Source organism: Drosophila mojavensis, unplaced genomic scaffold (genome assembly GCF_018153725.1).
Source record: "Drosophila mojavensis isolate 15081-1352.22 unplaced genomic scaffold, ASM1815372v1 contig_136, whole genome shotgun sequence".
In the NCBI taxonomy this organism is placed as follows: Eukaryota; Metazoa; Arthropoda; class Insecta; order Diptera; family Drosophilidae; genus Drosophila; species Drosophila mojavensis.
This window is the reverse complement of record NW_025318667.1, coordinates 8387390-8401871: the sequence shown is the minus strand read 5'-3', so window position 1 is coordinate 8401871 and position 14482 is coordinate 8387390. Positions and strand designations below refer to the sequence as shown.

Genomic DNA, 14482 nt, shown 5'->3' with positions numbered 1-14482 from the left:
TATATATATATACAATTCTTTGATTTATTTAATTGGCAAACAACAGCGGCGACAATTGCTCTTGAAAAGTGCCAAAAAAAAAAAAATTAACAAGAAGACGGAAGAGAAAAGATAAAATTGAAACAGTTTTATAGCTCATAAAGTGCTGTGAATGTAACGCTTGACATCATAATATATATAATCACGCACACACATATGCCTAAACACCTGTTATGTGTGCTGGCTGTTGCTGTTGTTGCCGCTGTTGTTGTTGTTGTTATGCAATTGTAAAATGCCGCAATTTGATGAAACTTTTTTGAGCGACTGCGCGCTGGCCGAACGCTGGCGTTTCTATTCGTATACGGTGAAGCAACCGCTTCCAGATGATCAACATGATAAACATGATCAGCATGATCAGCAGCAGCCGCAGCAGCAACAACAACAGCAATCAAATCAGTGTGCGCGTTGGTCAAAGCGTGATAACAACAATAACAACAATAGCTGCAGCAGCAGCAGCAGCAGTAGCAGCAGCAGCAGCAAATACAACAACAACAACAAATCGACGCTGCATGACATCAAATTCCACAGGCGGCGCGAATATACAAAATTGCCACGTTTGGCTTTATCAACAGCAGCAACAACACCAACAACACCAGCAACACCAACAACACCAGCAACACCAGCAACAACACCTCAATGCACACCATTGACACCATCGTATTTGCTGGTCAAGAATGTGTTGCTCTGTAAGTGAAAGCTACAACATGTATGCATATGTCTGCACACACACACACACACACACACACACACACATTTACATCTGTGCAGATATGTGTGTGTTCATTGCGGGTTTTCTATTATTTGTTTGTTTTTGTTTTTGTTTTTTTTTTCTCTCGTGATTTGGGTCTGGGTGGGCGGCCGAGGTTCGTTTACCGTTTGGCATTTTGGCTCGTTTGCCGTGTGGTTGCCGTCGTTCATCATGCAAATCAAATAGCAGCAGCACATGTTGCATGCCCTATGTCAAATGGAGCATATTAGCTAAATGAGCTCAAGCTGGCGCCCAAAAGAAACCTGTTATCGATAGATACGGCTGTTGCTGCTGCTGGCCTTTGTCGTTATCGATTCATAGCTGCCTCTTGTACTTGTTTCACTCAAACTTCGTTCATTTAAAGTTTGTTATCGATAGTCAAATATCGATTCAAGTCGTATATCCAAAGTTGTTGTTGTATAACTTGTTTGAGCACTCTCACTTGATCATTAAAAATTAAAGATTAAAAATGTTATCGATATCAATATATCGATTAATTACCTACCTTTTTATCGATAAGTATCCTCCTTTCAGTCTGTCGCCTTGTGTTTCCTTTATCGGCTGATAAGTGCTACCGAAGAATAGTTGGGACACCCAAAGTAATCGTTAGTTATCTATTCCGATTTGTTAGAGTATCGCCTTTTCGATCTCCTGTCCGCTCTAGTCCCGCTCTTTCATTTAGTCTCTTTCTATTTCCTTCAAAAATTCACATTTGATTTCCATCGGCGATTTGAAACAATCATCGAATAAACAAAACAACAAATCTCCCATGATATATATGATGTATGTATATAGTATATATCTGAAATTTACGTTAAATGTGTTAAAAAGCGACACGTGAAGGTCTCTGAAACACACAGAGTTCATGACTAAGTATATATATATGTATGTTATATAAAAATATATACATTTGACAAGTTCATATACACGAAATCTATATATGTATATTATATATAGAATATACTATAAATAGTACTATATATAAATATATAATTCATTATCATCCGCAAAAAAAAAAAAAAACCAAAAGTAGCAAAAAAATGTCAAAAAATTCGCAAATTTATAAATTTCTTTATATATGTATGTGTGTATATAAATATATGTATGTATGCATATGTTGAAATATTTCAATAATTAATCCTCTTAAAAAAAAACTATAATCATACCATTTTAAGTTACATAAACATTTCTGCTAATATTAAAAAAAAAAAAAAAAAAAAAAAAATAAATCAATATTTATTTTTTAATAAAAAACCACATCATATCACTAATTACATTCATACTCATTATATATGTATATATGCATATTAGTTTCGATTATGATCGATATATGATAAAATTACAAAATTTATTTTTTAGAGTATGTACGACTTGCTGATGCACTACAGCAAGAGCATTTAAGTTTGTTTGAATTGTATATAGATTTTAATTTTTATACAATGGAGTTTATAGTATATATAGATATATATGATATATAGTAAATAGAGATGTTCTTAGAACCATCTACTTCTAGATAAAATATATTTATTCCATCAGAGGTAATCCCAACTGCCTCGGAATCTAGTTAAGGGTCTGTCAAAGTGTAGATGAAGCTTACAATTGAAATTTACAAATAATATCGCAGATATTCATAGCTGATTACAGGGTATACGCCATGAGAACGTGCTGTGATATAGTGGTACGTGAACCGTATTCTTGCAATTCGATAAGTGCTTAATAGGCGCTGCATAATACAACTGAATCATGACTGAATGCAATGAATCATGAATGCGTGATAGGTCTCTGTGTGTGTGTGTGTGGGTTGCCTATTATTGCTCAGAGAACGAAACGAATATCCAGTTGAATAATCCAACAGTCAAATACAGATCATGCAGCTCTCCATAGCAAAACCCAATTGAAATTATATACATATATACAATATATAGAGATCGAAAATAGCTAATTGAAGATAATGTTTTATCTATCTATAGACGGCAGCATCAGTTCTCCATCCACGCCCAGTAATTGCTCGGGGTCGGGCGGCGGCGTCGGCGTCGGCGTCGGTGGCTGCAACAGCAGCAGCAACAACAGCATCAACAGTGGCAGCATCTACACGGCTCACTCTTCCAGCACATCATCAACGCCGCCGCCACAGCCGCCGACAACACCGTTGCAGAGCGGACGAGCCGGTGGCGTGCCACCTGCACCACCGAGCAGTGCATCGTCGTCGTCGTCCTCTGGCGGCGGTGGTGGTGGTGGCGGCAGTGGATCGTCCGGCCATAAGAACAGTTTGAAGGGCACGAAATTGGCGCGACGAGCGCGTTCCTTCAAGGACGATCTAATTGAGAAGATCTCACTGATGCGCACCACAAACAACACGCTCGGCCGGTCGCATTCGCCGCACAGTCCGCGCAATAAGCATGCCACCAAGCCGCCGCCCACCACCGAGGAGGTGCAGCGATCCACACAGACGCTGGAGACGCACGTCAAGGACATATCGAATGCGCTCAAACACTTTCGCGATGTCATACTCAGAAAGAAGCTGGAAGTGCTGCCTGGCAATGGCACCGTCATACTGGAGACCATTGCCAGCATGTATTCCGGTGAGTCTCGCAATGAGTAATCCCCCCCCCCCCAATAGATCATGGCAATAACAAAAATATCCTCTCCCTCTGCTTGCAGTCATCCAGTCGTACACACTGAACGAGAACAGTGCCATCATGAGCTCGGCCACCCAGCAGGTGTATCAATCGCTTGGCAAGCTCATCAAGCTCTGCGACGAGGTGATGCTGAGCGAAAAGAGCACCGAATGCGCCTCCCTGAGTAACGAGAATGTCCGTGAGGTCATCGATCTGCTCGAGGATGCTGTGCGCGTAAGTATAGTAAAACTGCCTGTTAAGCTTAACTGGAAGTTAGGCAAACATAAGCTCAATCTATTTGAGGGTAGTCCTTTGTGCAGCCTTCGTCCGATATTTTGTCACAGCAAACTTTGCTTAGCTGTGCATTTGATCTGATTTCCCTTTATGACTAACTGACAGCTAGTGTTGCGTACCTAACTGTCAGTTAGTTAATCAGCACCATGTCGCATGTAAAGCAATTAAGCCATTAAGCCATTATTTCTCGTTTTCGCTTTGTCCGCTTTAGTTGGCTTTTAATTGAATCTTGGTCATTTATCATCGGCCTTCGCAAAGGCCAGCTATATAGTTTGTTACTGTGCACTCAATTAACCGCTAGTTACAATGCACACGTTAACTAACACGCTGATTACATTGCTGTAAAGTAGAATTGTTAAGAGATTGAAATACTTTAGAAACATTTGAAATTCATAGAAACCTATAAACGAAAGTCTAACTGAAAATCTTGTTAGAGTTAAAGTAAAAAAAAATGCTTTTTATATATGTATTAATTAATAGTTGATAGCTAAATGCAAAACCTTTCCAATGAGATACTAAAAATGAGGTACTAAAAAATCCAGAAGCTTGGCTTGCGGCAAAAGCTCTAATTGAGCTTGTAAACTCAGCCTCAATTCAGTATTTAAATAAATAAAATACTAAAATTTCCATTTCTTGCTTACAGAATTTGGTCACACTGGCACAGGGCAAACTCAAGGAGCAGGATCAGTGCACGTTTCGCTACAGCGGCGGTGGCCTGGGCGGCATCGGTGCCGCCGCCGATATAATGGGCGCCGTGACCGCCGCCAGCACGGCGGGCGGCAGTGTGCCCGGACTGCATACGCCGGCCGATGCGGCCGCGGCGGCTGCAGTCGCGCAGCGAACGTCGCTGCCGGACATTGCGCTGACGCCCAAGGAGCGCGACATACTGGAGCAGAGCAATGTGAATCCGATGCGCGGCTCTCACAGCACCGAGAGCATACTGCGCGACACGAGCCCGCCGCCAAAGCCGCCGCTGCCCAATCGGTCGAGCAATCCGCCGCCGTTACCACCAAAGCGTCGCAGCCAGCCGCAATCGCAGCTGGCGAATGTCAATGCGTCCAATAGCAATATGAATACCAATAACAATACCAATACCAATACCAATACCAATACCAATATCAATACCAATACCAATAACAATGCCAATGCCAATAGCAATAGCAATACCAATGCGAACAGCACCTGTCACTCGTCGCAGGCGAATAGCCCATTGCCCTATGCGCAGTCGCACAACATCAGCCTCAATTCGGATCTGGACTGCAGTTCGAATTTCTCGCTGCTTAACTACGGCGTAGATCGGTTAGTTGAATAATTAAAATGTTATAGTTACTGAATGTTCCATTTCATATTCCTAAGTAACTGGTTCATTATCTTTATTTGATCGGTTCTCTCTCACTATTAGTTCATTTACTAACTCTTTTAACTGATTCAATAACTCTTAAGTATCCTTTAACAATCTATTTGATGTTTTCTTCGAGGATCCATCCTTTGACTAGTTCATTTACCTGGTTCCCATACTTTATTCAAATATTCATAATACTTGTTCACTTTTCTCTAACTAGTTCAATTACTGACTCTCTTACCTGACGTCTTTTAACTGTTAATTTTCGTTATAATCCATTTGCTCTCTATTTTATTCAATTGATTTCCTTTATACGCATCACTCAGCTCTTGAGCTTTAGCTGAATAGTTATATTTCTTGATCTACTACGTGATCATTATAATTTTCTCCAACTAGTTCATTTACTGACTCTTTAACATGATTATTTTGTAATTCGTTCAATTGGTTCCTTTCTGCGCTCACTTTACCAACCCAATGGTTCATTTTAAGAACTACTGTCTCGCATTAAAAGTTTACTCACTGGTTCGTTTGTTCATTTGCAGCCTTTCGGTGCGTTCCCGTTCACCCGACGAGAACAGCCAATGCTCGTTCGACTCGGCGCTGAATCATTCACGCGAGGAGGAGGATCAATTGCAGAAGCCGCCATCGAGAACGCTGCACCATCAGCAGCATCAACAGCTGGACGACGATGTCGACAAGCTCATCAGCTACAGTGAGTATCCGCTAGCAACAACCACTAACCGAAGCAGCTCCAACTCAAACCACAACTCAACTTCCCCAATGCGCTCAGCAGAGAGTCCGAACGCTGCTGCAGTTGCTCCTGCTGGTGTTGCCAACGCCTTGTCCCAGGAGGCGGGCATGAGCAGCGTCCAGCTGACGCCGCACTTGCCGGCCGCCAGCTCTGACCCTGTACCGGGCTCTGGTGCTGGTTCAGGCTCCGGTTCCGGTTCTGGTTCCGGCGCCACTGAAGTCAATACGGAACTGCGCAAAGCGGCGGCTGAGTTAACCAGCAATCGTCATTCAAATGAATCGGGTATTTCTTCTATACTTCTACTGCTTAGCAACTTCTATCGCTACGTTCTCGTCTCTATGTATTTTCGAACTGGTTCCTTTTGGCTAAAAGTTATTCAAGTTTGAGAAAATCTTTCTGATCAAATAACTTTTCGTTAAGTTATTTATTTTTCGGAAGTTTTTTTTTAAACAAGAATTTCATAGTCAAATGTGAACTAGTTCATTGTATATATACTTGCTGTATCTTTCTGAATATCTTTTACTTTGGATAGAATTGGTTTTTTGTTTCGCTTGAATTTTTATTTGTGTTACTATTGTTTGTTTGCATTAGTCTAGTCTAAGCGTCTAACTTTACATTGTTGTAAAATATGTATATTTGTGTATTGTATGAAAAGGCTGCAAATCGAACCGTTTTTAAGTGCCAAATGGAACCACTTTGGTTCCATTACAGAATTTAAATAAAAAAGGACTAAAAATCTATTGAATGAAACACGCGAATAAAGCGTTTGAACTGAACGAAACACTTAGAGCAATCGCAATAGTAAACTGAACGAAACGATGCAACGACAACGAACACAACGATTCAACTGAACGAAAGACCCTAAAATAGTTCAAAAGAACGAAATGATTGCAGAACAAGCAGCAAACGAAACCTTTTTGATACAAGCTTAAATGAGAATTTAAAACAAAACTAGGAAAAAAAATTTCAAGTCTCTAGCTCTTATATCTTCTGAGATCGACGCGTTCATGCATACGGACGGACAGACAGACGGACAGGGCCAAATTGACTCAGCTCGTCGCCGTGATCAAGAATATATTTACTTTTTGGGGTCTGCCACGCCTCCTTCTGCCTGTTACATACATTTCAACAAAACCAATATACCCTGATTTCCCATTTTCAATGGGTTCAGGGTATAAAACGAACTGAACGAACCGATTCAACTGAACGAAACCGTTTGGCTTTGCAGCCTTTTATTTTGTATTGATTTAGCTTTAAATATTTGCGAGTTTCATCATTATTATTATTATTAGTTTGTTAATGTTGTTAACATGTTGTTTATAATTTGCCGTGGCTAAAGTTAACCCTACTAATTACGTTCTTATTTTATTCTTGAATCTAGGCTTCGTGTCGATGATGTCATTTCGCACCTCCACGCAGAGCGTCTCGAAGCGCTCCTCGGAGCACAGCGTGCAGTCTTCGACGAAATCATCGAGCAGCAATTCGGAGATTGTGTTCGGCATTAGCGAGCTGACCTCCGCCTCATCGTCGTCGTCCAACACAACAACAACAACAACCACATCCACATCCACATCGGCGTCAACGACGAGTCGCAGCAACAGCAGCAACAATGACTTCCATCAGCTGAGCCAAACGCAACGCCACATCACCAGCAACAGCATCACCAGCAACAGCATCAGCAGCAGCAGCAATGCGACGGCAACAACAATTAGCAGCGAGCAGTTGCAGGCGCTGGGCAGCAACTGCTCCTCGCCGGAATTGGCGCCGGCGTTGCCACCTAAAATGAATTCACGGGCTGCCATGAAGTTGCTCGATGCGGCCATGGATGTGCTCGACGATTGCAATTTGTAAGTTGGCATTGAAAATGATGATGAAATGTTAAGATGTACATACATATGTAAAACAGACAGAAGGAGGCGTGACACACCCCATATGCATACATATATTCTTGAACAGCAGCGACAAGCTGAGTTCGTCCGTCTGAATGTCTGTCCTTGTTCGCAGAGCCTCAAAATATTGTTTATATGTACATACATATGTATGTATATCCTTCTATACAGGCGCAGATCGAGTTTATTTCAAAAAAGATCGATAACTATTCCCATTCTAAGGCTATCGATTAAAAGTCTTATCGAATATAAGTCTTTTAGTTCTCTGTATAGCACTTAATATAGCCCATAAATGGCCATAAGGCAGTTCAAGCGCAGTCGCTGCGTCATCTGCGCAGTCTGCAGAGCATGTACTTATGCGTATGTATGTGTGTGTGTGCGTGTATTTTGTTATGTATGCATACATGAAGAAGCATGAAATGATTTGAAATAGCAGCTCTTTCTTAGGGAAGGGAAGGGAAGGGAATGGAAAGGATGGGAAGGGAAGGGAAGGGAAGGGCAGGGAAGGGAATCTCGTAGTCGAACAGTCTCGACTAGAGCAAACTTGTTGCACTTGGCAATGCTTTCGTTAAGTGACGAACGACACAGCGCTGCCAGCATGAAATATTCGAATACCTACAAATCTAACGGAAGTTTGTAATTTCTTGCACATTTTTTATACACATTTGTTCTCTCTTTCTAACATTGCAGCGAAATGGCAGAGCTGCGTCAAATGTCGCCGCACCATCATGCGTCGTCGACGCATCTGCAGTGGCACTCCAAGCATCACAGCCTAATGGAGCCGCCGCCGCGCAGCGCCCATCTGCCCACCAGCTGCAGCAGCGCCTTCGACAGGCAATCGGAGGAGCCGCCGCCGTTGCCCGAGAAGAAGAAGAAGTACAGTAAGTGCAATTGCCAAATGCGCACACATATTTATATTTTCGTTTTTTCTTTGTCTTCTCTTTGGTTTGTTTTTTTTCTTTTTGTATTTTTTTTTCTTTTCGATTCCTTTGTCTCTCTAATTTGGTGTAAACTGCATTGGTGTGTGTACATGTACATATACATACATATCTGCCTATGTATGTGTGTAACAATTTGCATGTTTCTGTATGAATTGTGTTTGCCGAACTTGAACGCTAGGTGTCGCCACAAGCAATGCCCAGCGGTGAGTTTTTGAAACTTTTTGTTTTGTTTTCTGTTAAGCTTAAGATTATGTTATGGGTGTGTGTGTGTTTGATGTGTAAAGCTCATTAGCCGCAAAACACACACACACACACACACACACACACACACATAGCTCATTTGAAGTCATTTTAGATGACTTTCTTTTTGACATTTTGTTTGGAGTTTGTTTTGTTTTGCATTTACAACAACAACAAAAACAACAAGAACATGCAATACATTAAACCAAATTATTGTTTGGCTCTTTAAATCAAATGCCACAACAAAAACAAAAGCAGCATCAATTGAGAAAACAAAAACAAAAACAAAAAAACAAAAACTTGCAAGCACGTGTCCCGCCCCCAAAAACCCCTTAAACCCATCCCATATCCCAGATGAAGACAGCAACAACAACAAGCAGCAGCAACAGCAACAACAGCAACAACAATCAGTCAACTACAACAACAACAACCATCATCCAACAGCCAACAGCCAACAACAACAACAACAACAATCAGTCAGCAATACAAATTCATCTATATATACATGCATATATATATATATATACATATATATAACATTTTCAGATTCAGATATATATATTCTATATATCGATGTATATATATAGCTATGTTTTTGTAGTGGGCAGTTAAGAATTTGTAGCAACACACACTTTTATTTATAGCACTCGTAACAATATCGCCACTGAGCAATACCAAATTAAAAAACCTTGCCAAATTGTTGTACGCAAAACTCTAACCCATCTAAATTATCGTTCCAATCAACATCTAGTGTTTCAGAGTGTCGCCTTCTCGGGTAAGTCCAGTTGCTAGCTGACTCTGTTCGCCATGTTTTTGGTTTTTGACTTCGTTTCTGTTTTTATCGTTCCTTGTTATTTCTTTCCTATTTTTTTTTCTTTTTTTTTCGAAATCTAAAGTTGCAATCTTCCTCGGCTGTTTGTCAAGTAAATGTTTGTAGAAATATTTTCAAATTAAATATTTGAAGAAATAAACAACAATTCCATTAGTTTCCAGAAACGCTGACAATGAAACACTTGCCAGGATATTTTGGAATTGGGCTTATCTTGAATGAAACGCTGGTAACAAAACATTTTGCAAGCTGTACTATTTTCAAACTGTTTCATTGCCAAACGTTCCATTTCATAATGATGAGCTTTAGATAGCTATTCCGTCTTAATTTCTTGAGAAATGTTAAAAATATATTTGGAAAATGGCTAAATGTTCAATTCCCATTATGTTCCATGTCATTATGAAAAAAAAAAAAAAAAACAAACAACTGTTATAGCTGCTTGAAATCTATTTAAAAGCTATTTAGAAAATGACTAAAATATTTCAATTTTTTTAATGATAAATTCAGACTTTGTTAATTTAAAAATCTAGCGAGCTCAATGTTTCATTTCAAAGCGTTTCATTTAACATTTCGCTTGGAGTCCAAATACATAGAGCTTACTAGAAGCATTCTGCTTGCTTTGCAGCCTATTGCGCCCCAACACGATTTGCTGTTGCATCGGAACTAGTTCCGACTCGGTGCTGGTTCCGGTTGAGCTTTGTTCTTTTTCGCTATACGTTTTGGTTATATTTGAGCTGCGCCGCACCCCTCTCGTCTTCAATTTCTTTCAGTTGTGTTATTGCTTATGTTGTTTGTTGTCCAGCGCTTACCTGTTGCATATGTCAAAGCGAATGAATACTGTACAGGCAAAAACCTGTGATGGAGTGAAACGAAGTCAACTTGTTGCAGCTGAAAGGAAAAAAACTGCAAAATGGAAGTTGGCCTTATAAATTTAGGAATTATTATAAAATTGTTGGAAATTGCTAAAACGTGTTTCTTTACCACACGTTCCATATTACAGTGATGATTAATCTGGAGAGTTATTATTTTATTTATTTTCAATTTTTCAATTGTGGTAAAAGAAACGTTGCAAAAATAAATTCTAATATTAAAAAAAAAAATAATAATTTTTGAGAATAATTAAGAAGTTATTTGGCTAGTGTTATATATGTTTCAATTCCAAGCGTTCCATTTTATAATTGTAAACTCTGCTACTATTGATATATATATTAAATATATGCAATATATATACGTAATATATCCTAAGCAATTTCCAGTTGCTCAACGTATATACGTACATTTCTATATATATATTTATATCAATCCATATAGTGTAACGCTTCTGCGTTCTATCAGTAACTGGTGTTTATGGCACCTGGAGCCAAGTGGAGCGCAGATCCCCCACATTCATTGATTGGAACTGTTGTCAGCTTGATCGCTTCGTTCGTTGCGCTTGTTTTGCGTTTGCGTTTCCCTTTTCTCATTTTGTTTCAATTGTTGTGACAGGTGCATTAACATTCTGTTTTTTTTTTTTTTTTTTTTTTTTTTCTCTTCTCTTCCGCCCCCACCACTTGAAACGCACACAGTTTTGGCTTACATGGAAATCTGTGCGCCGACTACCGTAGGGCCGAATCGGCATACGGTGCACGCGTACAACACCAGCCGCAACATGTCGCATAGCCAGACCATCAAGTAAGTCATGTTACATATGGTATAGATCCATGCCAATTGCTATAACTCCTTTTCTGCTTCTTCTTCTCGTTCTTGCTTTAGCATAATGTCGGTTAGCAAGGATCTGTCGCCGGATCTGGATACACCGCCTGCGCTACCCCCGAAGAACTACAAACAGCGCAAGTCGTCAACGACGATGGCGACGCTGTCGGGAGCGACGCCGCCAGCGATCATAACCACACCCCCAGCCAGTCCAAAGCCCATGGCGATGGGCGATACGGCGTTACGGAACAGCCGCATGACCACCGTCTGCGAGGAGCTGCACGATGCGTCCAATCCGAAGGATGAGCCAACGGGCAGCACCACGGCCACAGCGATGGCAACGGCGGTGGTGGATAGCAATGAGAATGTGGGCGGCTCCACCTTCTATTGCCACTCGCACCAATTGCCCAGCGAAACGTTGGCCGGTGCAGCAGAGCAACTGGCCACGCCCATTAGTACGCCGAAATTGTTGGATACGAACGAGGCGCTGGTGCCGGATCCATTGGTCAGAGAGCATGAGCTTGCCGAGCTGGACGAGGAGGAGGAGGTCGATGAGATGGAAGAGGAGGAGGAGGAAGACGACGAGGAGGAGGAGGAGGAAGAGGGAGAGGTCGATAATCAATTGCCAAATATGCTCGAAGAGATCGACATAACGCCATACCTAATACTCAAAAAGAAGGAGGAGGATGGGCCCGAGGTGAAGGGCGGCTACATTGATGCACTGATCGTGCACGCCAGTCGCGTCCAGAAGGCCGATAATGGTAGGCATCATCATCAGCATCGACGCCATCGCTCGACCACTCATAATAACAATAATAATAATAATAATATTAATACTAATACTAACACTAATAAGAGCAATACAAATGCGCCTCATAGTTCGAACACCGTACCAAAATTTCGTAAGCGTCCTCAGCCTAATCAAAATTCATCTGTTGTCCATTTCGTTCATGCAGAATTCAGCGAGGCCTTCATTACCACCTTTCGCACCTTCATCCAGCCGATCGATGTGATCGAGAAGCTGACCCATCGATACACATACTTCTTCTGCCAGGTGCACGATCAGAAGCAGAAGGCCGCCAAGGAGACCTTCTCGCTCCTGGTGCGCGTCGTCAATGATCTAACGTAAGTGATCAAATTGAAATTGAAATTGAAATGGAAATTGAAATCCTAATTGAACATTTGTATATAATTTCCCAAATAGTTCAACGGATCTAACCAGCCAGCTGCTCAGTTTGCTGGTGGAGTTTGTCTATCAGCTGGTCTGCTCCGGCCAGCTGTATTTGGCCAAGCTGCTGCGTAACAAGTTCGTGGAGAAGGTGACGCTATATAAGGATCAGCGTAGCTATGCCTATATACCCGATCAATTGGGCAGCGGCAGCGGCAGCGGCAGCAATAGCAACAATCAGCCCAGTCTGCTCGACTTGAAGTCATTGGAGATAGCCGAACAGATGACGCTGCTGGACGCGGAGCTCTTTCAGAAAATCGAAATACCCGAAGTATTATTATTTGCCAAAGATCAGTGCGAGGAGAAATCACCTAATCTCAATAAGTTCACCGAGCACTTTAACAAAATGTCCTATTGGGCACGTTCCAAAATCTTGCGCCTGCAGGACGCCAAAGAGCGGGAGAAGCATGTGAATAAGTTTATTAAGATCATGAAACACTTGCGCAAAATGAACAATTACAATTCGTATCTGGCGCTGCTATCGGCCCTCGACTCGGGCCCCATACGCAGGTAAGTTTAACTAACTAGACTGTGGATTAATATATATTCAAATATATATCAAATTTATATATTGCATTTCGTATCAGATTGGAGTGGCAGAAGGGCATTGCGGAGGAGGTGCGCTCCTTTTGTGCGCTCATCGATTCGAGTTCCAGTTTTCGTGCGTATCGTCAAGCGCTGGCCGAAACGAATCCACCCTGTATACCCTATATGTAAGCTAACTCAACCAGCTATAACTCAATATATATAATGTGTATATAATTAACAATATCTGTGTATCACTTGCAGCGGTCTGGTTCTACAGGATCTGACCTTTGTGCATGTGGGCAATCAGGACTATGTGTCCAAGGGCGTGATTAACTTCTCCAAACGCTGGCAGCAATACAATATTATTGTGAATATGAAGCGCTTCAAGAAATGGTAAATACTTCAAATAGACAACAACAATAATAATAATATAAATTATATATCTGTATCTATCTATTGTAGCACATATCCGTTTCGACGCAATGAGCGCATCATTGGCTTCTTTGATAACTTTAAAGATTTTATGGGCGAGGAGGAGATGTGGCAGATATCGGAGCGCATCAAGCCACGCGGTCGACGCCAAGTCAACTATTAGTCTATAAACCATACAGAAATGAACATGCATATGCAGCAGGAAAAGCTTAACAACACCAACTACATTTATAGTGCAATGTTTATATACACACAAATGCGAACACACACCCACACACACACACACTCACACATACATACATACATTAACTTATCTAAACTGGGTCTGAGTACTATATTGTTCGCTACTCTGCTATATGTATATATTATATATACATATATATATATAGCTATAGATACAGTTGCACATAAAATGTACCTTCAAACAAACTATATACATATATATATACATATATTTATATAGTTGGTTGGAATACGATATGTGTGTAGTTAAAGCAGAAAATACCGAAAATTTATATAAAAATAACTTATACAAACAGAATATATATATAGAGTATATACATATACATATGTATATACATGCATGGATATTGTGTGCAGCATACACGTGTGTGTATCCTTTAACAACTAGCTAAACGATTAACTTAGTTACCGTTACAATATTCGACAGCAATAGAAGCCCTAATTGTTTCTTCAAGCAAAATATTCTAAAACTAAAACAAACAAAACAAAAAACTATTAACAACGAATTTTTTAAAACTTTTATTTATACTTTCGAAAAGAAATACAATGTTAACAACAATGTAGACGTGTATGTAGAGCCAAAAAAAAAAAAAACAAACAAACAAAGAAAACTATCAGAATTTTACGAGTTTTATGTTTTTTTTTTTTTTTTTTTTTTTTTTTACAAT

The 14482-nt window shown here is 40.5% G+C and overlaps 1 protein-coding gene across 8 annotated transcripts in view; it reads left to right on the top strand.

The window, feature by feature from the left end:
- The window catches only part of LOC6584987 (guanine nucleotide-releasing factor 2), a 29903-nt gene extending 15583 nt beyond the window's left edge, over positions 1 to 14320 (top strand). For 2 of the 8 annotated variants that reach the window (XM_044011345.1, XM_044011340.1), the window contains exons 2-16: positions 2758 to 3369; positions 3449 to 3639; positions 4343 to 4998; positions 5584 to 5753; positions 5832 to 6074; positions 7174 to 7639; positions 8372 to 8562; positions 9614 to 9637; positions 11257 to 11362; positions 11444 to 12144; positions 12340 to 12508; positions 12588 to 13121; positions 13199 to 13324; positions 13401 to 13532; positions 13602 to 14320. In XM_044011345.1, coding sequence (XP_043867280.1) covers positions 2758 to 3369; positions 3449 to 3639; positions 4343 to 4998; positions 5584 to 5753; positions 5832 to 6074; positions 7174 to 7639; positions 8372 to 8562; positions 9614 to 9637; positions 11257 to 11362; positions 11444 to 12144; positions 12340 to 12508; positions 12588 to 13121; positions 13199 to 13324; positions 13401 to 13532; positions 13602 to 13734 — 4454 coding nt within the window. In that variant the 3' untranslated portion in view covers positions 13735 to 14320. The other 6 variants (XM_015161045.3, XM_015161044.3, XM_015161042.3 and 3 more) reach the window with 6 other exon arrangements.
- The last annotated feature ends 162 nt before the right edge of the window (positions 14321 to 14482 follow it).